Consider the following 20,659-nt stretch of genomic DNA (forward strand, 5'->3'; position numbering starts at 1 on the left):
ACATCAGCCCCAAACCAGAGCTTGTGCGTGGCTGAAAATGGAGCTGGAGCTCTGTGTATGTTCATCCCATGCCTTTGGTGCTGTTTGGACTCCGTAGGTGGTAGCCCCGTCCCTCCTGGAGCTCTGCTCCTACTGCGGTGTCCAGATGTGTCCCTACCCTCGTGTGCCGGTGCCACTTCCCGTTCCTGGTGGGAGCTGACACCCCAGCCCTGCTGCAGCCCCTCATCCTTCTCCCTGGAGCACACTGGTGGTGGCTGCTTCTGCCTGCGGGGCCGTGGCTTTGTCAAGCCCCTGTTTCAGGATATGGGGGGACACCATTGGGGGACCGCATGCCCGGATCCCCCCTGCTGGTACCCGGTTGCGGGTTAACCCCGCAGCGGGTGCGTGATGCGGGTCCGGGTGCGGTGCTGGGGGGGTGGTTCCTGGGAGGCTCCGCACCCCGCTCGGTGTCACCGCCCCACGCAGCCGGACCCGCCCCGCACCGCGGGGGGGGCGGGACGCGCCCGAGCGCTGCGGGAGGGGCCGCAACGGGGCCGCCGGCAGGTACCGGCTGCGTCACGCGTGGGGCACCCGGGGGGGGCGGACACGGGTACAACGACCCCCCCCCCCGTGCCCGCACCCGCGGCTGCGCGGGGCTGGGACCCCCCCCCTTGGTGCTCTGCTGCGTGGGGCCGGCTTCCCCCCCCGCGTCCTGCGGGCGGTGCTGGTGCGGGAGCATGAAGGTGAAGGTGATTTCCGTCCTGGAGGACAACTACATGTACCTGGTCATCGAGGAGAGCACCCGCGATGCCATCGCCGTGGATGCTGCCGTGCCCAAAAGGGTGAGTTACAGCCCCGCTGTGCGCCGGGTGGGTTGTGGGGTCCCATGCGGGGACGCGTCCCTGGTGGCGGTGGTCATGTGTGGGGTCCACACGTGGGGGCTTCGCATGGAGCATCCTCGCAGCATCGCTGACCCCTGCTCAGCCCCATAGAGTGGGGTACCTGCGCCAGACCTGCCTCCATGGCAGAGGCATTTCCCTCTGGGCTGGAGCCTGCCAGACCCCACAGCAAAGGAGAATAACCCGGAACAGAGCTTTGGGGCACAGCTCCCATGTGAAGTCCCCGTTCCTGGGGAGGAATCGCTCCTTGTTGCTGTCTCCCCGGGCTTGGTGACAGACCCCCGTGTGCCCCCCGCCGCCGCAGCGCATCCTGCCAGCGCTGTCGCGGGTTTTAAGCGTTTGTTGCTGACTCGGACGTTTCCTTCCTCTCCGAGGAGCGGAGCCGGGAGCCGCCGCAGGGGTGTTCCGAGCGGCGCATGTTAAGTTGGTGTTAGGAACCCCTTGGCAGCCTCGCACGGCTCCCCGCTGTGGCCAGCGCGGGTGACGCGGGCACCGTCTCCCTGCTGTGGTGACAACGCCATGGTCCGTGCTGCACATCCGTGCTGGGCTGTGAAAGCACCGGCCATAAAGTGCCGCTGTCCCATGGGAACAGGGTGTTCCCATCCGCCTGCTCCGCTCTGTCCTCGGCGAGCTGGGATTTCATCCTAACCACGGCCCAGTGCTGCTCGAGAGGTGGTTTTGGGTGCTCTGCCTCTCGCTGGGACAGATTCTTTGCCGGGATAGGCATGGTGGCCATCGGAGCCATGGTGCTCTTCCTTCTGCTGGCTGGACATGGTTCTGGGCAACCTGACCCAGATGAAGATGCCCCTGTTCATTGTAAGAGGTTGCACTAGATGCGTTTTGAAGGTCCCTTCCAACCCAAACTATTCCACGATTCCATGCTCTGGGTCTGTTTCAGTTGCTGGAAATCATTAGGAAAGAGGACGTGGTGCTCAGAGCCATCCTCACCACCCATCACCACTGGTAAGCGCTGCTGATGCGGGCTGAGGATCAGGGCGGCCTTGATCCAAGCGGGACCAGGACTGGGTGCCCATTCCCTCCTCTCCTGCTGCAGGGACCATGCGAGGGGCAACGAGGAGCTGGCGAGGCTCTGCCCTGGCCTGCGTGTGTACGGTGCTGATGAGCGGATCGGGGCCCTGACGCACAAGGTGACCCACGAGCAGGAGCTGATGGTGCGTGCCCATAGGACCCTGCATGGTGTGGCCATGGTGCTGGGTTGATGGGAAGCGGAGCTGAGCCATGGTGCTGGGGTGGTTGCAGGTTGGGATGTCAGGGGTTGGGATGGAGCATTGGGCTGGAGGAGAAACCTCATCCCATTCCCAGCCCCTTTGGGATTGCCCTGGGGGATGCAGCCCCCTCCTGGGACACCCTCCGAGCAGACTCATGCAACATGGGTCTCACCCAAAACCAGCATCCCCAGCACGTGTGACCTGCTGAGCCCCCGGTGGGTGACACTGTGGGGCCCGGGGAGGGGTCTAAGTGCACATCAGGGTGACACCAGCGTGATCCTGACCCTCTCCCCCCACAGTTTGGGGCCATCCGGGTGAGGTGCCTCTTCACTCCCTGCCACACCTCGGGGCACATGTGCTACTTCATGTGGGAGGACGGCTCTCCTGATGCTCCGGCTCTATTCTCAGGTATCACACCCTGCAACCTGCTCCCCATGGGCACGCAGGACATGCTGTGTGCCTGCTTCCTGCGCCTGGCACCGCATCCCTGCGAGCGGGACCAGGGTCCCCTCCATGTCCATACCCCATTCCCTGCAGGTGACACGCTGTTTGTGGGAGGCTGCGGGAAGTTCTTCGAGGGCACAGCAGAGCAGATGTACACCAACCTCACCCAAATCCTGGGGGCTCTGCCGAAGGAGACGGTGAGTGCCCCACACCTCACCTACAGCCTAGGAAAGGAACCCCAAAATGAGGAGGGGGCTCAAGGATAGCATTGCCCATCCCTGGGGCTGCAGTGGGACCTGGGTGAGTGTCAGATCCAGCACCAGGAGCATTTTTCATGCTGGTTGCAGAAGGTGTTCTGTGGCCATGAGTACACCGTCCGGAACCTCAAGTTTGCCTTGAAAGTGGAACCAGAGAATGAAATAGTGAAGAAGAAGCTCGCGTGGGCCAAAGTAAGTGGCTGTGTCCCTGCTGGGGTGGGGTGTGAAGGGGGATGCTGGCTGATGTTGGGCTTTCGGATGTCTCTGGTTCCTCCGCAGCAGCGGGATGATGAGGACTTGCCCACGGTGCCCTCCACGCTGCAGGAGGAGTTCCTCTACAACCCCTTCCTGCGGGTCATGTAAGCAGTGATGGGCCCCACTGCAGGGGCACCCCAGACTGGTCCTGCCCCATGCTCTGCTCCCCTTTTCCTTCCAGCATCATCCCTTCTCCCAACGGCTTCGCTGGCCGGTGGCAACTCCAAGCCCTGAGGGAGGGGACACAGGGTCCTGCACCACACACACACCATGGGTACCACAGATGGGCCCTGTGTCCCCCAGCACCCCCAGCGCAGGGATATGACCCCGTTGTCCATCAGGGAGGAGGGTCCCCATCCCACCCGCCCCAGTCCCAGCAGAGCTGGTCTCTTTGCAGGGAAGAGGCTGTGCAGAAGTTCACGGGCAAGACGGACCCAGTGGAAGTGCTGAGGACTCTCCGCACCGAGAAGGACAACTTCAAGAAGCCCAAGGAGCGGCTCAACCCTCAGGCCATGCTGGCCTTTGACTGGGGACTCTTCGGCCCCTTCCTCGAGAAGAAGTGAGCAGCGGTGGCACCACTGTCCCCATCCTGGTGGGGGCTTCTCCTGGGCTGTGTCCATCCGGCTCTCGCTCCCATCAGATTCAGCACTTGGGAAGTGGATTCTGTCTTTTACCTGCTTGTTGTGAGGCTGCTGTGCTGCGCTCCCTCCAGCGCCGTGCCTGGTTACCCTGGTCCCTGCGGGTGCCTTCAGCCAGGCTGCGGCTGCTGGTGGTGGAGGGTCAGGGGATGCTTTGGAGGAGGATACCCACACTGGTGACAGTGCAGGAGCTCAGAGCTCCTCACCAGCCACCCCATTCCCTGCTCGGGACAAGGGCAGGCAGGGAGCTGCCGGCTCCATGGGCAGGGATGAGGTGACACCGAGCCTTGGACGCACAAGAGGAAGCCAGGAAGAGGCTGGAGTTTTTCCTCGTGTCCAGCAGTACCTTGCCTCCGGAAGCCCTCGTTGCAGTGAGCTTTGGGTATTTTTCCCCCTTTTATTCCCTGTTTTTATGGAAGGCCAACATAGGAATGTGGAGTAGGGATGTGTAACACAACCACTGCCTTATGGGAGCCATCCAAACCACTGACCCCATGCAGAGCAGCACCAGGTGGAGATGAGGCCTGGAGGGATGCGTGCTCCAACCCACTGGCATCAGAAAACACTTCTCAGGGCAGGACAGTGTTTAGGCAGCAAACAGCAAGGTGCTGCTCCACATCCATTGCTGCTTCCCTTTCCAGGATGAAAGCCTGGGAAGCTCTTGGCTGAAAGCTGCATTTATGTGGCCTTCTATTCAGAGCAAGAGCTGGGGAGCAGAGGGGTCCCTTGAGCCTCTTTCACTTTGCAGCCTCTTCCTTCAGGTTCTGCAGAACCTACTGTGTTTTGGGTTTTTAAGTGTGAGTGATGTGCAGAGCTTGGTTTTATGCAGGTGGTGGGAGGTGCATTATAAAGTAGTTTTATTTTTGGGGTGGAAACAAAAGGGCTTGATGGCAGCTCTGTAAATAGCTGTGAAGTTCCCCCTGAGGGGCCTGGGCTGCTCCGGGTTCTTCTCCTCTACCTCCACGTGCAGCATGTGACTGTCTTGGTGCTGCGGCACTTACCCTTGTGCACAGCTCCAGAGAACATAGAGGAGCTGCTCCCATCATCCTTTCCCCTATGTTGTTGTTTTAAACAGTGCCAACTATAAACTATATTGCTCCTAACACTGGAATAGAGTTGACTTCAGGATCTTTCACGTGTGGATTGCATCAGTTCCCACTGCTGCCAGGTTTGTGGCCATTTCTTCCCTTGCTAGAAGCTAAGCTAAGGTTTTTGGTTGCCTTTTATCAAGTTATAGTGTTAGAATTCGTCCTGCTGCACAAGCTGCCTCAGTTACCCTGATTAAACATAATGGGACAGTTTGCAGATGTTACCTACGTGTTCCTTAGGAGGTTCATGTACAGTAGGAGCAGGATGAACCCCATGTGCTGAGGGAGGGCTCTTGGACCAGCACCAGCTCTGTTCATGTTGGCAGCAGCAGCTCAAGAACAAGCTCTGTGTTCTTAAGAGCTTGGAGTGTCTGTAGAGCTGCCTTGGCTTGTTTCGAGTGGAGAACCTGATGGCTTTAGCAATGTGCTGGTAACCGGAAAAGAGACTCATGTAGAGCCCCAGTTGTTTCATCTCCAGCTAATTTAGCTTTATTTGTGCACTTCCAGCCTGATGTGCTCAACAGAAACAGCACGCGTCTCCCTTGCACTGAGGTACAGGGTTGATGGTCTCAGCACTTTTGGACCAACCCTGTGTCAGCAGTGGTCCCTCCTGTGGATGAACTGCCTGGTTTAGTGTAACAGTGTTTTAAAGCTATGCATGGGAAAGGGTGCACTGAAAGCACTGAAATGAGGGCGGGCAGGGGGAGGTTCTCGCCTTAGGAGCACTGTGAATTCACTCATTGATCAGCAGCCCCTGAAAAATGTACAGCTTTAATTAAAAACCGGTATCAAAAATGACTTTTACACTCTTGGCTTTACTTGGAACAGAGAGGAGGAGCTTGGAGGAGGACACAGACTGTGCTGCAATGAGACGCAGGTCAAGGGCTGGCAGCTTTGCTCTGACAGCCTGAGCTCAAGGTCTGCAGTAATGGTGGGAGGATCCCTGCCCAGCCCAGGGTTCAGCCTGAGCTAGATCCAGGCACCAGCTCCCTCTGGTTGCATTTACTCTGAAGGAACAAAGTAATGGGGCAGCTTTTGCCCACTTTACTCCCTGCAGAGTCCTTCCTCACAGAGCAGGAACTGGAAATACTGAAGTGATTCAGCAATGTGGTTCTTCAGCTCATGGTCACTTGCAGCTGCAGCAGTCACCAGTAGAGATCCCACATCTACCAGCATCCCCTTGAGTTCAGGTAGAGTTGTGAACCCTCCTGCACATCCTTCCCCTCCACACACACACACTGGAGCTCCCAATAGACATTCACATTAAATAGACCAAAACCAGTTCATAATTCAGTTGTTTTTCTGTGCACAGCTCTGAAAACACCCCCACGTATAAATACAGTGAGACAGACACACGTCACCTCCAGCAACAACAGCCCAAAGCTGTTTCACATCCATCTGTCTTCTGGCAAAGCATCACAACATGCTGCATTAAACCAGATGTGCTTTACTAACCCCTTGGATTGCTCTGGTAAACTACTTGTAGTGATTACATCTCACAGGCACCTTCTAGTAACTTAGTGCAGTTAACACCTTTCAGAGACACCAAGGACTTTGTCCTTCCTTGGCAAGCAAGCTGGCAATTCCTGAAACACTGAAAATACTGTTTTCTCTGACTTTAATCTCATTATCCATCAGTAACTGCTGTCAAGGATGGGGTAGATGTGCCAATCCTGTGACTCCCTCCACTGTGTATTTAGTGAGAGAAAGAGAGATGTAATTACCCACAGCTATAGACAACTGTTATAATTAAAGGGAAAAAAGTCACTCTTAGCTTTCTCTTCAACATTCAATTCACATTTCAGCAGGCAAAAAGCAGCCCCAGAGATGCTGCTCATGGGATGCTGGTACTACCCCCGTGACAGTGCAAAGAAACCACACTGCCTCAGGGCAGTGAAATGGTAAAGCAGAGCCTGAGGTCTAATGAGACCATTCCTAACTCACTGAGGGTGTCCCAGCAGAGACAGCCACAAAAATGAGTGCTGTGAACACGCAGCAAGGCCTGGAGGAGTAACTGTGTCATGGAGCACAAAGCTCACCTCGGTGAGGCTACAGCCAGCTCCTTCAGCACCTTAAATCATCAGTTCTGGGAGGAGCAGGGCTGTAAAGAGAGTGCCGGTTTCATCCTTTCATGCCTAATGCATAAAAGCCAGTGTTTGGGTTTTATTTACACCACTTCAATAATCATAAAGCTGTAGGTATTAAATTGCCCGCCTATACACACATTGCCTCCTCATCCCTCATGAGTCAGAAATTGCACAGAACTTCAGCTCTCTTTTGAGCATCTTAAACATAATTGGGTCGCAAAGGCACTGAGTGTCTGTATCTGGGCCTCCCAGTGTCACCATTTGATGTTAAATCCAGTGCTTGCCTTCTCCACGGCGTGGTATTCTGTGTGCAAAGCTTTCACAGCCTTTTCCGACTCCACACCACCCAGCCACTGCTCATAGAGCTCACGGACAGTCCGGTTCTCCTCTGGAACTGCAGTCTGAACAGACTCATACAACCTCTCAACCTGCTGCAGCTGATCCTTGCTGGAGTCACCATCGAGTTTGATCTGACCACCTCCATTTAAACAGCCTGCGGGCAACAAGGTGAGAAAACATCCCTGAGGTTAGAAAGCACTTCAGCTTCGTCAGACAAACCCAAACCGCAACTGCAGTTCATGTACTCTGCACCTGCAAACAGCTACATAAAGAGAGCATGGTGATAGTTGTGGTTTACTCCTCAGTTACCTGACAGCAGCAGAGCTGCAGCTCTAGAGGGGAGATCCTGGGGCCTGGTGTGCCCCAGTGCCAATTCAGACTGCAGAGAGCTGGGACACGGGGATGCCAGGAGGTCCTGGCTCTCATCTTGTGCCTCCAGAGAAAGGCCAGGACACATTCCAGGTGAGAACAGCCTTGGGGTCTCAAATGAAGGTAAGAAACATGCCTGGGATACGTTCTGGGTTTGCTGTTGGGGTGGAGTTTGACTACATGGCATTTGGCTGCACCAAGAGGTGTTCTGGTGCTGAGTGGCCTTTTGGGCTGGGGCTGTGCAGACCCCCAAGGAGATCGGCTCACAGATGCAAAGAGAGAGCAGAGGGCTTGCACAAGGTGGAAAAGGGAATAAAACAGGTAGAAAGAGACTCTTCAGCAGCCATAGCAAATGTTCTCTAAAAGCATTAACAATCAATTTTGTGCAATTTTAGAGGAAGAAGCTCCTCATGTACCAAAGGGCTCAGAAAACCAGAAGGGCTTCCTTAAAAGCACTAACTATGTAAATTTAGTGCACTGGAATTTAATCGTCATTCCTTAAATCCTGAAGAGTGGATTTCCTGCTTCTAGGCAGGAATACATACGTACAAACAGCACTGAAATACTGATGCTGCTTGGCAGCTTTGCCACAACATCCAGACTGTGAGAAGCTGCCTGTTGGTGTCATGGTTTGGGTATAGCTCCATAGAGCTGCTCACAGCTGTGAGCTGAGGCAGTACAATCCCAGTGTGGTCATTACCTGAGGGACAGGCCATGACTTCCACGTAGTGATAAGGTGATTTCCCTCGTTTCAGCTTCTGCACCAAGTTCTGGATGTTTCGAAACCCATAGGCCAAAGCAAACTGGAGCAGGACTGCTCCATCCTTCTCCAGTGTCACCTCCTGGAAGTCCTTGTTTCTGAGGAACAAGAGCAGTGAAAATATCTTATCCCAATTAACTTCTATTTTAAACTTCAAAGAGCCCCGTACTAAGTCAGGTCTTGCTCAAGAAAGCTGTCCTAGTTCTTTGCCACCCAAAGAAAAGAGATGAAGGAACCATCTGACAGATCCTTTTCAGCCTGGTTGGAGGACCTGCCACCTGAGCTGGCTTTGCTGAGGAACACCTGTGTTGAATAAATCCTTAGAAGCTGAGCAAATGGTGCCTGAACAAGAGCTTCATTGTGACAGAGCTTTACAGCCAGCTTCAGCCAATTTAGAGGAAGCTTTTAAATAGGAGTGGGTCATAAAACCAGGGAGCAAACCATTCCTGAAGGATTCCAGACTCCTAAGGTTGGTGGCAATACCTGTTCCTGATAAAAGAGTGAGTAATTTGATTTTTATCATGTATTTCATAGTGAGCCTCAGGGGGACTGTTTCTTCTGCTTCCTGGTCCAGAGAATCTTAAACTTGAATATTACTAATCAAGGATGTAATTCATAACAAATGCTACTTTAGTGTTGTAGCTGGTGTAGTAGTGCTGTAGGTGGTACAGTATTGTAGCTGTTGTAGTAGTGTTGTAGCTGGTACAAAGAATCTCAGCTGACTGAGCCTCCATGCCCAAACTCAAGGGACTTGTTTTCTGCCTTCCACAGCACAACTAAAAGAGCCCCAAAGCCCTGACACAAGCTCTTCTGCTCTGTGACAGTGAGATTAGCAACTACTTCATCGGCCTGGCTGCAGGTGGGGCAGCCCAGATCCATGGGAGCTCTGTCTTCTAAATGACTCCAAAAGTTGCTGCAACTTGATAGTGGGAAAATCCATCAGGCCAAAGTCAAGCCTGTGGGTGGTGCAGGGGCTGAACTCTCCAAGGGAGAGGCTGTGTGAGCACTGCCTGATTTATTGCCCAGCAACTGTGGGAGTGAGAAGCCAATTCCTGTGCCTTGGAGTAAAATCTTTAACATTGCAAAGAAAGTTTCAGCCCATCAGCAAGATAAGAGCATGAACAGAATTCCAATGAAAATAGTGCTTTCTGTAGGGCTTTAAGCTTCTTACTTTAAAGGTTTGTACTGAACTGTATCCACTTGAATTCCAAAGAGCTCCTTGGCTGCATATTTGTATATGTGCTCCAAGTAGCCACCAGAACCACCTCCAGAGTGGCTTGTGAGTTCCTCTTCTGCAGTGCTGAATCTGCAGGGAGGAAGAAAGAAACAGTTTTAGGGAACTCTGTGATAAGCCAGAACAACCAGCACAAATGCAAAGGTCCAGGGGACTCAAAAGCAACAGAATAAACTCTTCTTGAACTCCTAGCTTTTCCTTTTCTCTTGGGAACCCACTACTTATAGCTTTAGAGCCCAGCAGCTTTAACTCTGTGCTGCCTGCATCCTCTGGTCCAGCTCACTGGAAATACCGTTGCATGCCACAAACAGGCTTGATCCTGCCAACTTAATCTTCGTGTACCAAGAGTATGTTTGGGAATGTTGAAGTTACAAGGGCAATGTGTAGTTTGTTAGCTTCCTGTTTAATACCTCTACAAACATCCTGGATTTGGGAGAGAAACACTAAAGCTATGGTGGTGTGGGTCTGTGCAACCCATGCTTCTCTTGGGGAACACAACCTGGCAGAAGTCTTGGCTCGGTCGTCTCCTCAGTGCTAAAGGTTTTCTGCAATACCAACAAAAGCAGAGTTCATGATTGAAAGCTCTAGTTCTATGTTATATGCTCTTTGCAACCAGCCATTTCAGATGTGGTTGCTGGGACCTGAGATATCGCTGCTGGGAGGTATCAGCGCTATGACCACAAGCACAGAGAGACAAACCCCACACTGTCGTGGTTTTGTGTGCTTAGAGTCAGGTAAGAAAGGTTAACAAAGCTAGTGATGCCAGGACGTGGCTGTCCTCAGCAGGATCCTGGTTCAAGCACAACACAGTTGTGTTTAACCTGAGTTCTGTCATTCTAGTTCTGCACAAGTAATTCCCTCTCCCTGACATGCCAAAACACAACCAACCACTCACAGGTCAAGATAATGTTTCTTGAGAATATCTCACCAGATGGAAGCCACAACAATAGCTTTTGTTAGGAGAGAATAACAAGATGAGGGATCTGCTCATAAGCACTCCTCAGGCACTGACACTTGCATTCTCCTACGAACAGCTGCAGAAAGGAAAACACTTGAACTCAGGCCAAAGAGTTTCAAGTCGAATGGAAGATGTTGCCTCTCCCAGATAACATCTTTGTTTTGGCAGAGCTGCAGAAGGCAACACTCAAGCCTGCAATGGCCCGCTGAACCTATTTTTAATGTGATGTTGTTTACAGGAACTGAGCTTCATTAACAGCATGTTTCAGTGTGTCTGGCCTCACGTACTGCTGCTCTCTTAAACTGAGCCTGCCAGTGAAGCCTCAGCGCTGGCCTGGAGCAAACAGTTACAGCAGCGAAAGTCCCGGGATTTCTGGCACTTGGGTTCATTCTTGCTGCCAAATGTAATAACCTCTTAATGGGCTTTTCCACGTGCTGGGGGATAAAGCAGAACAAGAGCCATTGGAGTGCTCCAAGTCCTGAGGAATACGTGCTGTTTGTAAGCAGTCAATTTACCCAGTGTGTTAAAGCTCCAAAAGGTGATAGAGGCGCTTTATCACTGCTAGCATGAGGCCTGGTGCTCACAATGTCCTCCTAAGAACCTGGCCAGAGATGCTTATCAAGTCATTAGACATTCAGTTCTATGTTATAACTGACACTTCCATAATGTCATTTCCTAAGGGAACCCAAACACTTCAGAACCTTCTTTCCTTCTCCATTTTCTGTTGGTGCTCTAACAATAGAGCAGGTACAACAAAAGTACTTGTTTATGTGGGCAAAGTTTGAAGTTGTACCTTTGGGACTCGACCATGCAGGCATTTTTTATAGCTGAGGATACTTCTTTTTTGATGTGAAAGTTACCTGTGTACGGGTTATGTTATAGAAAGACACTTAACGCAGGAAAAAGTGTGTATAAGTAGATCTGTGCTAGTAAATGTGTTAGGTGAAACCTACACCATTGATACACTGCAGTGTAGCAGAAGGAACCTGAGGCTCTGTGCAGGCACATTGTTGTAAATCTCTAAGTATTCCTTAGATGAAAGGGACTGGATGACAGTAGAGTTTCTACCTCGCATTCTTCTTCTTTGCAGAACCACAAGACTGACCACTGTAACAACTTAATCTAGGAAATAGGCCTCATGTATGGACACTTCCCTTCACGGCTCAGTCAACAGCCATGTGCTGATCAGGCAGCTCTCAAGCAAAGGCTGCCAATGGCACTTGGTTGTACTGGAAAAACTTGAGGCCTATTTAGGAATAAACCACATTTCAAATCAAGAGTGTCCCAGCTGCAAGGGGTGCAGCTGAAAACAGATTAAATCCTGATCTAAGCATGTGCTGGATGCTGCATATTTGGAGGATCAAAAACTCTCGTAAAAAGTGAAGGTTTTGAACCATAGACTTATCTTTCATAATGCCTAAAGGTTGCCAAACATGCAGCCTTTCTGTTTATTCATGTACAAAGTGCTATGAAGACATGTCTTTTACACTGAAGAATGCTTTGGTTTAGTGTTAGTACAGAACCAGCACTGCACATCAGCTGAGAGGAGTAAAATGGGATCTTAATGTTTAAACCATCACTTAGATCTCTGTGCAGTTGTCCCTTAACCAGATGTTACTCTTCAGTTCAAGCAACCAAAGTCTCATCTGGTTTGCACGTGTCTTAGATTGGTTTTTTTACAAGACTCCTAGAGATGAGCTGAGACACCTGAGTATTTCCAACTTACGCTTTAACTCTGGAATACAGTAGCTCTGACAACATAGAACAGAGATGAGCAAACAACACAGGGCAGTAACAGGCTTTGTTTTAGCAAACTCTTTAGCACTGATGGAGATTCTTTCACTTCTCAAAGGCTGCAGGTGGATTTTTGCAGCATTCCACCAGCTACACTGTGAGTAACAGCAATGGAAGTAAATGACTGTCTCAGTTTGTACTTCTTTCCACAATCATTTTGCCATTATAGTTTTGCTGAGCTCATTCTAGCAGCTCTGCTGGTTTACAATGAGAGCTGCTGATCCTTGGGCTACTAAGATCTAGAACAAATAGGTACAGATTCTCCAAAAGTTCATCATATTCTGTAGATTAAGTATTTCAGTGCACAACTGTCTGGTTTCAATTAACACAGGAAAACAAACTGAATGCAAACACATGCAGCTTGTGTTGAACAGGAGGGGAAAGGGGAAATCTGCTGAAGAACTCTAGAAATGCTGGGTGAAAACATGACTGAAGGTGCAACTAAGATTTTGTTCTTACATGGTATCCAGTGGAGCAGGAGCTACATCTGATAGAGAGACTCCTTCTTGTTCCAACAACTTGAGCACTTCTCCTAAAACAGAACCACAGACATAAAAAGTTCTTATTTTCAGGATAAGGAAAACCAAAATCCACAGATCAGTACACAAGGTTTCATCTACAGTTTCTGCCAGGATACGATTTGCATTATCAAATGCAATTATACAGCAATTCCATACACTACATCCTCTCTTGAGAGACAAAGGGTTATTATTAAAACTAGTAAAAGCCTTGCTCTGAGGCTTCCATACACTAGCGGGACTGTTTCTGGCTCTGCTTACCTGTGGTGATTACACAGTCCACATCACGAGTTTGGTACTCTTGGTTGAAAAAGTCTGGCCTTGAAGCCTCTAGCTTTTTGTCATAACAGGGCATCACTGTTACATGGTATATCTGGTCGGGTGTTAAGTGCTGGAAGAAAGACAAAGCTGTGCAGCTGGATTGGCCAACATCAAACCAAGCTCTTGAGGGAGATGTTTTCCTGGTAGAAATGAGAATGATGTTTCCCCCCACCTCCTTTTGCTAATGCAGATGATCTAAAGTCAGTCACTGAAGTGCATTCCTAATATTATGCAGTTATAGAATATGCTGCTTCTGTGCTACTAAACCCCAGCCCCTGCATCAGCAACTAAGAAATGATCTGGAGTCAAAAAAACACTCCTGACCATCCAAGAAATAACCACAGGCCGAGGAAACAAAGTCACTGACTCCAGGCCATTGTTTCAGTATCTTGTGCCAAATACTCTTAGTAGCTGCCAATTTCTGCAGCAAGTATGCAGATGTCAGCATTTACTCAATGCAAGTGTTAAATCACTGCTCATTAATGGACAATAAATCATACAATCAGAACTGGTGCTTAGTTTTCTTACTGGACAAATCTAGGCTGTTATAGCATTAAGTATCAGATTTACATTTGGAAAGATTCCAAAGGTTAAAGACTGAGAACAGAACTAAGTCAAACGGCAACAGAACATTAAGTTGGGAACAAGCAAATCACTTTCAGGCAAGGCATGATCTGCACGTAAGCACTGACTGAAGTTTTGCCTTGCTGAATAACTTCAGATAAATTACTCTAAACATGAAAATACCATATGTAGCCAAGATGAGAGCACAGAGACACTGAAAAATAAGCCCCTCAAGCCTTCCCAAGTGACACACAAATTAAGTAGTCCATGCAGTATGTGCTTAGTGTTACTGCCCTAGTTGCTAACTTCTCATTAGATAAAATAGAAAGATGTTGCCTTTGTTGGTTTCTGCAAGGGAATTTTTACCTTTAATTTATAATATCTAGCAAAATACAAAATAGCAGCTTAATGCCTTCAATTTTAGCTGTTTGCCATGAATCACAGTGCACGCTTCAGAGCCTTACCTGCTGCTCTGCAAAACAGCCCTTGATCAAGGAGCCCATGACCTGCTGTGGAGACTTGGTGGTACTGATATAAGGAATGATGAAGCTGCCATGGGTTTTCTCTGCGTAGCAGATCCAACCTGGTAAGAGTGTAATTAGCAAACTAAATTAGAACAGAACAAGCAGCCCTTCACCCTCCCCTCAATCCTAGGCTTAATAACAATTAATAACCATTTTCAGCCTGGCTTCAGCACAAAAAGCAAAGGAACTGTCACACAAGATCCAATTTACACATCATTACGTAACTGTATGGATCACTGCTATTAACACTGAGATCTCTGTGTATTGTGAAGAGAGTAATCCTCTAAGTACATCTATCCACTTACAGTTTTCTGACCAACTTTTGGGGGTTCTGTTCTGTACTATTCATCTGCCATTGTATTATTTCCATAAGTAATTCAGTGCCATACCTGGACAGGCAGAAGCAAGCATTGGCAAAGCCTTTTTGTCTTCTGATTGCTTCCGAAAGCGTTTCACAAACTCTCGTTGGCTCTCCAATAGGCTGAAGTTTCTTGAGAAGGTTGTATCAAAAACATAGTGCACACCTAGAGAGTACAGCATCTGGGTTAGAATTCCCAGGGGAGAGACAGCAAACTACAACAAAACCCTTCAGTCAAACCAGACTCAAAACACACATCTTATTTACAGGTACCAACCCCTGCAGTCACGAGTGATCCTCTTTCCCTAGCACAATTAGATGAGCAAAAGTGGCAGGAGGACTACAAATCTAAAATGCCAAGTTCCTTCCTTCCATCACTCCAAGTTTATCATGTGAGTGCAGCTGTAGACAGTTCTCATTTTAGCTAATGCCAGCTACGAAGCATTGTGAGTCCATGGGGAGGCTGTATCACATCAAACTTCTGTGCTCCTTGTGATGCTTAACCCCTCTGTGATTAACAGAACACACCACCACACTTGCCTAAACTCTTCAAGAAGGCAGTCAGCTTCTTTGCTGTTTCCAGGACACCCATTTTACACCTTGCAGCCAGTGAAGCTCTGGACTGGGGTGAAACAGAAACCACCACCAACTTCTGTTCACTGAGAGTGGCAGTCTGAAAAACCCAACAAACAACACTGTTCAGACCATATTAGTAAGGTACGTGCAGAACCCTCATCACTACAACATCAGATACTTAACTCTGAAGTCAGTAACTTACAACATTAAAGGTCCTTTCCAAACCCATGTTCTTACAACACTGGAAGAAGCACAGCAGTGCACTGAGGATGTCCTCAGCTCTCTGATACTCATTTGCCATGACTTGTCACCTACCTTGTTAAAAGCCAGCATTTTGTAGAGCTCTTCGTGGCTCTGCTGAGTGATTAAAACACTCTCTGCTGATGTGATGCAGCCACTACAAGCTAAACAGTCGTTGAGGGTAATTTTAGCCTTTTCCAGTTTCTGTGCTCCTCCATCCTGTAAAGAAACAGATCAGAGCCAGTTCTGATCACAGGTAGGATGAGGGACAGCTTTCCCACTTTTACTATGTTTTTTACTATGTTTAGTAGAAAGATGTTGCCTTTTTATGCTCTCAACTCATCATTGAAAAGGTATCTTTTAATAAGAAGAGGAGGGTGACAAATATCTTTGAAGTTTCCTGTTTGAATAGGATTATTTGGCACCAGATGCAAACATGCTGAGGAACTTCAGGACAATTCTAGCAAGACCAAGACCGTAACTCCCATCAAATGCAAACAGTTGCTTAGGCCACAACTATTTGTGCTACGTGGTGGGCTAACACTGCTCCAAAACGCTTCAATTCTACAATCCCAGAGGCAAAGAGGGTTTATCTTGCTGGGGTTTTCAACTTGTGGGTGGCTGAAGATTGCAGTCACTGTTTTAACCATGAGACTATAGACCACAGAGATCCTAACTAAGCCTTTAAGCACCCATCTCCAGCGTGCATTGAATATTGCCCTGGAGAAAGCATGCCAGCTTTGCCAGCTCTATCAGATACTGCTCATGGTATTCCTGGAATGGTTTGGGTTGGAAAGCACCTAAGATCATCTAGTTCCAACCCACAACTGAATACACTGGAGCTGTTTCTTCACAGAACCCTTAATTTCACTCCTGGTGCATAGATCATGTAACCAAACTACAGCTCACTACAACTGTTTCATTGATACTGAGTGTTCTGCAGTCTTTCTGTGTGCAAAACTCAGGCACTGATGGGAAAAGTGTCACAGCAAATCCCAATGTGTGGCTTGCCACTGGAAGGAAGTATTTTTCACAGTATTTGACCTGAATAAGTCAGCTTTCCCATGAGACTTTCCTCTTAAATGTCACTTCTCAATATAGGCAGAAACAGCCCAAGCAATTAGATAGCATTAAATTAAAACCTTAAAATAAGAAACTTTGGACTCTTTGGAAGTGCTGTATCCCCCTTTTCTAAATGACAAGGTCATCATCTGCCTGAAGTTAAATGTACCATTTTGAGATGAATTCCCAGCTTGGTTAACTAATAAATGCTGACCTGCTCTGGGTAAACAGGAAAATCATCCTGCAAAACTTGGCATTAATTTTGGAATGTTATGAATTGTGCAGGCTACTGAACAAATAATTTGAACTATTATGACAAAATCGAGCAAAATCTAAGGTTATTTAATTGAACCTCTCTGTGGCATAACGCAATAAGAAAAGACATTGTCACAAATAACCTAGGAATTGCTAATACTTAAGTACCGACAGCAAAATAGACTTGGCTTATCTGTTTTGATATGGAAAGTCATCATTAATCAAAGCCAGTGTTTCAGGGCATAAAACACTGACACAATTGGAATTATTGCTTATAAAACCAGGTCACTAAAAGCTGGACTTTGGAAAATGGGTATGAGAATGGTGACAGCAAAAGTGACACTTTTCTAACATCCTGCTCCTCTCTGACGCATTAAATAGTTGCAGACTACTCAAATTCTCAACAATACACTCAGGTTTTCTGGCTATTTTCCACAACACAGAAGAAAAATCACACCGACCTGATTGATCTGAAAATAGCTTCCATCTGCCTCAATTCTGATCTTGGCTGCTGCTTTCCCAAGCTTTTTTTCCACTTTTACAGGTTTGATACATTCCTGAAAGAGAAATAAAGCCTCAAAGTGAGAACATGAGCAACAAAGAGGCAGATTTACTAGATCAAACAACTATTTCTATAGTGAATGCTGCTGCTTCTTACTGTCCCTTAAGCTGTGCTGGATTTTACAACATCTAAAATCACAGATGCAAAATGTAAAAGCCAAAACTTCTTACCCCTTTCTTACAGAAGGAACACTTTTCCAGCATCATCCCAAAAGCAGAGGACACTTTGCTGTTCTTTCTGAAGAACACAGCGGTGTTCTAGGGAGCCTTGAAAGGAACAGAGGCTTCTCTGCAGCCTCCCCTCTCCAATCTTACAGATGCACTCTTCATTGCAAGATTTAAGCAATGGAGGCGTGGCCACTACAGTCAACATGTGCCTTGTGCCAATGAAGGCTCATTTAATGTGGAAAGGGCTCTGGCGACCTCAGATTGACTCCCTCCAGTGTTCTGTATTGTTCTGTGATGAAGTCTCAGGGGTGTTTTTTGCATTTGGTGTGATTTTTATTGTTTAGGCACCTTATGACTCCTTGTCCTACTTCTACAGCTGGGATCCCCTTTGCCTTTTACCATCTTTGCTCTGCCAACATCCTCCATAATTAATCCAGCTTTACTATATGTCCTGCAGAGACTGGCAGGACCAAGTCACCGTGATGCTTCAGTGATGCTCACTGAATACAATCTCTACTTGAAACAGAAAGCAGGTTGCATTATGTATGTGAAAGACTTCACCAGGAAACCCAAGCACTGCTGGGAGTTAATGGAGCTTGCTCTTCTCCAGTCCACAGGTCTCATTTCAGAGTGGTTTTACTGTTGTCAGCCAATGTGTCTATGATGGGAGGCTTGGAACTACATGATCTTAAGGTCCTTTCCAACCCATTCCGTGATTACTCTCATACATTCGCTAGTGCTTGAAGACTCCAAAAGGAATAACCTTGACCCATCCTTGCTGCTCATTCCCTTCTCTCTGCCACCCATTCCTGTATTCTGGCATGAGTGCCTTATGTGGATAAATGTGCAAAGAAACTCATTTAGGGTTAAGGGGTTTTTTTGGGTCTTAGATTAACATTTATCAGGGCAGTTTCCAGACGAGGGTGGAAATGACCGACCAGCTGCTGTGCCAAGATATCTCTCTTCTGCTGCTTACAGAAGTTTGCACCCATCAGCATCATTGCCCTCTCTATTTCCTGCGCATGGAGGAGACAACGAGGTACCCCCGTCCTGTTCCCCTTTTATTTAGAATCAAATAGAATCATGGAATCAATGAGGCTGGAAAAGCCCTTTAAGCTCATCCAGTCCAACCGCTCCCAGCCCTGCCAAGGCCACCACTAACCCATGGCACTGAGGCCTCGTCTCCACGCTGTGTGAACACTTGCAGGGACGGTGCCTGCAGCCCTGCCCTGGGCAGCCTGTTCCAATGCCTGAGCACCCTTTGGGGAAGGAATTGTTCCTCAGCTCCATCTAAACCTGCCCTGGTGCAGCCTGAGGCCGTTTCCTCTTGTCCCATCCCTTGTTCCTTGGGAGCAGAGCCCAGCCCCTCCTGGCTCCATCCTCCTGTCAGGCACTTGTAGGGAGCGATCAGGTCCCCCCATAGTAGGCGTCTGCTGTCACCCTCCTCCCTCAGCGCCATCTTCCCGTGCCCCCCCTCCAGGCGGCGCTGGCCGGGCCCACCCGGCGGCTCCCGGAGCAGGGGTCTGCGGGCCCGGGCCGTGTCCTGGCCCCGCTCCCCGCCCCGCAGCCCCGTCCCGCACCCACCTGCGAGGGCCCGATGTAATCGTCCAGGTCGGTGAGCTGCAGCACGCCGCTGAACGGGGACGCCATCGCGCCGGGCGCAGCGGGACGGGACCTGCCACACTGCCGTAAAAGGAGAAACGCTGCGCTGTCGTAAAAGGAGAGATACCACACTGCCGGAAAGGACGGTGAGGCGGCAGGGCGCAATGGCGGGTGTCGGGGTGAGGTGGATCGGCGCTGCAGACAGAGGAGGGTGTCCCTCAAGCAGGGTGTGTGCTAACTCACAGGCTGCAGTGGAAGGTGTGTCAGGCTGAGGTAAGGTGTAGGCACTATAGGGAGGGAGGTGTCCCGACCTTTTGCCTTGTGAATATTGTGAGGCTTGGGCAAGGTTTCTTCGACAGTCGTGCCTTGGGCCGCATCAGAGGAGCGTGAGCAGCAGGTCGAGGAGGGGATTGCCCACAGAGGTGGTGGATGGTGTATCCCTGGAGACATCCACGGCTGGATGTGGTTCTGGGCAAGCTGAGCTAGGTGAAGGTGTCCCTGCTCATTGCACGATGTTAAACTAGATGAGCTTTGGAGGTCCCTTCCACCCCTAACTGTTCTACGGGTCTATAATTCATGTCTCAGAGTAAGTCCTCAAAGCTCTTGCGCCTGTGGAGGTGGCCTAGGTACCTGTCACCCTTCTTGGGACTGTTCTCCCACTGGGGTGGCAGCAGGTGGGGCTGCTGCTCACACAGGATGAGGGTTTGAAGCTGTAACTCCTCCCTGCATAGCTTGTGCTCATGTGAATGCACAATGGTTTGTGTATTAGAGGGTCAGAGTGTGGGAAATTACTTGTTCTTTGAAGGAAGCTGTTTCACTTACATGAGAAACAGTGGAGAAAGCGGTGAACAGGTTTTCAAGGCTGCTGGTGAGGCTGCGGTGCTGCCCGGTTGAGAACTTGGCATCTCGATTGCAGACCCTGCTTGGACGTTTCGAAGAGTTGGTGTTGCAGGGAAAGCCTTGCAGAGTTGGGCTCTTGAAGAGTCGAACTTAATACACATTAACAAGAGCTTTATTTCACAAATAATACCTTGGTGCTGTTTGTAGAAGCGCCCTGAGGTACCAGATGGGAAGGGCTCAGTGCAGGTTGCTGTCAATGAACAGAGCTGCTTGGCCTTTCCAGGTGTAGCTGCAGGCAGAGTGCACAGGGAAACTCGTAGTGACTGGGGTGCTCCTGAAAGCACTGCTGGGTTTTGTCCTTGTAGCTTCAAAACCTCTGGTTAAGATGAAAGGATGGGGCTCCAGACAACACCTTCACCAACAAATGCACCAGGCTGCGGGTTTCTACATGATTTTAACATCAGTTTCAGCTCTAGATGATTGTAAAGAAGTGATGAGGTCTGAAGAACAAACACCCTTGTTGATTGCTGTGTTGTGGAGCTTTCTCTGGGCTACAATATCTTCTCACTAGAGAGAAGTTAGAATCTTACTAAACAGAGGGGGAGAGCACAGTAAAAAGTGTGGGCTTTCATATGTGTTATTGCTCTTCTGGTTACAGGAGATGCTGAAATAAATATGAAGACACCTCATCAGCTCTGAATCCACAGAGGTTGTCCACAGGGGCAATGATCAAGGGTCTG

General features: G+C 49.3%; 3 protein-coding genes across 5 annotated transcripts in view; 2 read left to right on the forward strand and 1 right to left on the reverse strand.

The window, feature by feature from the left end:
- The first annotated feature begins 487 nt into the window (after nucleotides 1–487).
- On the forward strand, nucleotides 488–3,736 carry HAGHL (hydroxyacylglutathione hydrolase like). 2 transcript variants are annotated; one of them, XM_080617093.1, is made up of 8 exons: nucleotides 488–821; nucleotides 1,777–1,841; nucleotides 1,933–2,050; nucleotides 2,407–2,515; nucleotides 2,645–2,748; nucleotides 2,899–3,000; nucleotides 3,088–3,167; nucleotides 3,461–3,736. In XM_080617093.1, the coding sequence occupies exons 1-8, from the start codon at nucleotides 717–719 to the stop codon at nucleotides 3,624–3,626; spliced, it is 849 nt and encodes a 282-aa protein (XP_080473219.1). In that variant the 5' UTR covers nucleotides 488–716; the 3' UTR covers nucleotides 3,627–3,736. The 2 variants fall into 2 exon arrangements, with proteins under 2 accessions (XP_080473219.1, XP_080473220.1); XM_080617094.1 differs by lacking the exon at nucleotides 1,777–1,841.
- A 1,997-nt stretch (nucleotides 3,737–5,733) lies between these two features.
- On the reverse strand, nucleotides 5,734–19,155 carry CIAO3 (cytosolic iron-sulfur assembly component 3). The gene is made up of 11 exons (XM_080617092.1): nucleotides 19,062–19,155; nucleotides 17,210–17,305; nucleotides 15,507–15,650; nucleotides 15,156–15,288; nucleotides 14,647–14,781; nucleotides 14,198–14,316; nucleotides 13,110–13,239; nucleotides 12,790–12,862; nucleotides 9,516–9,650; nucleotides 8,285–8,442; nucleotides 5,734–7,369 (listed from the first exon to the last, which is right to left on the reverse strand). Exons 1-11 carry the CDS (start codon nucleotides 19,125–19,127, stop codon nucleotides 7,131–7,133), a joined length of 1,428 nt encoding a protein of 475 aa, XP_080473218.1. The 5' UTR covers nucleotides 19,128–19,155; the 3' UTR covers nucleotides 5,734–7,130.
- Nucleotides 19,156–19,225: 70 nt separating this feature from the next.
- The window catches only part of LOC308221025 (mesothelin-like), a 30,330-nt gene continuing 28,896 nt past the window's right edge, over nucleotides 19,226–20,659 (forward strand). Inside the window, exon 1 of one of the 2 annotated variants that reach the window (XM_080617835.1) lies at nucleotides 19,226–19,352. The gene's annotated coding sequence lies outside the window, so the exon portion shown is untranslated. The remainder of the gene's footprint in view (nucleotides 19,353–20,659) is intronic. The other variant, XM_080617837.1, reaches the window with a different exon arrangement.

This window comes from Psittacula echo (assembly GCF_963264785.1).
Source record: "Psittacula echo genome assembly, chromosome: 5".
NCBI lineage: Eukaryota > Metazoa > Chordata > Aves > Psittaciformes > Psittacidae > Psittacula > Psittacula echo.

Bases quoted from the DNA above. Each gene is read 5' to 3' on its own strand.
- CIAO3 (XM_080617092.1), bottom strand. From the start codon at position 19,127: ATGGCGTCCCCGTTCAGCGGCGTGCTGCAGCTCACCGACCTGGACGAT. The intron at 17,306-19,061 runs GTGGGTGCGGGA...TTTCTCTTTCAG, and splicing joins ATTACATCGGGCCCTCGCAG to GAATGTATCAAACCTGTAAA. The intron at 15,289-15,506 runs GTAGGTGACAAG...TGGGTTTTTCAG, and splicing joins AAATGCTGGCTTTTAACAAG to ACTGCCACTCTCAGTGAACA.
- HAGHL (XM_080617093.1), top strand. From the start codon at position 717: ATGAAGGTGAAGGTGATTTCCGTCCTGGAGGACAACTACATGTACCTG. The intron at 2,051-2,406 runs GTGCGTGCCCAT...CTCCCCCCACAG, and splicing joins CCCACGAGCAGGAGCTGATG to TTTGGGGCCATCCGGGTGAG. The intron at 3,001-3,087 runs GTAAGTGGCTGT...GTTCCTCCGCAG, and splicing joins AGAAGCTCGCGTGGGCCAAA to CAGCGGGATGATGAGGACTT.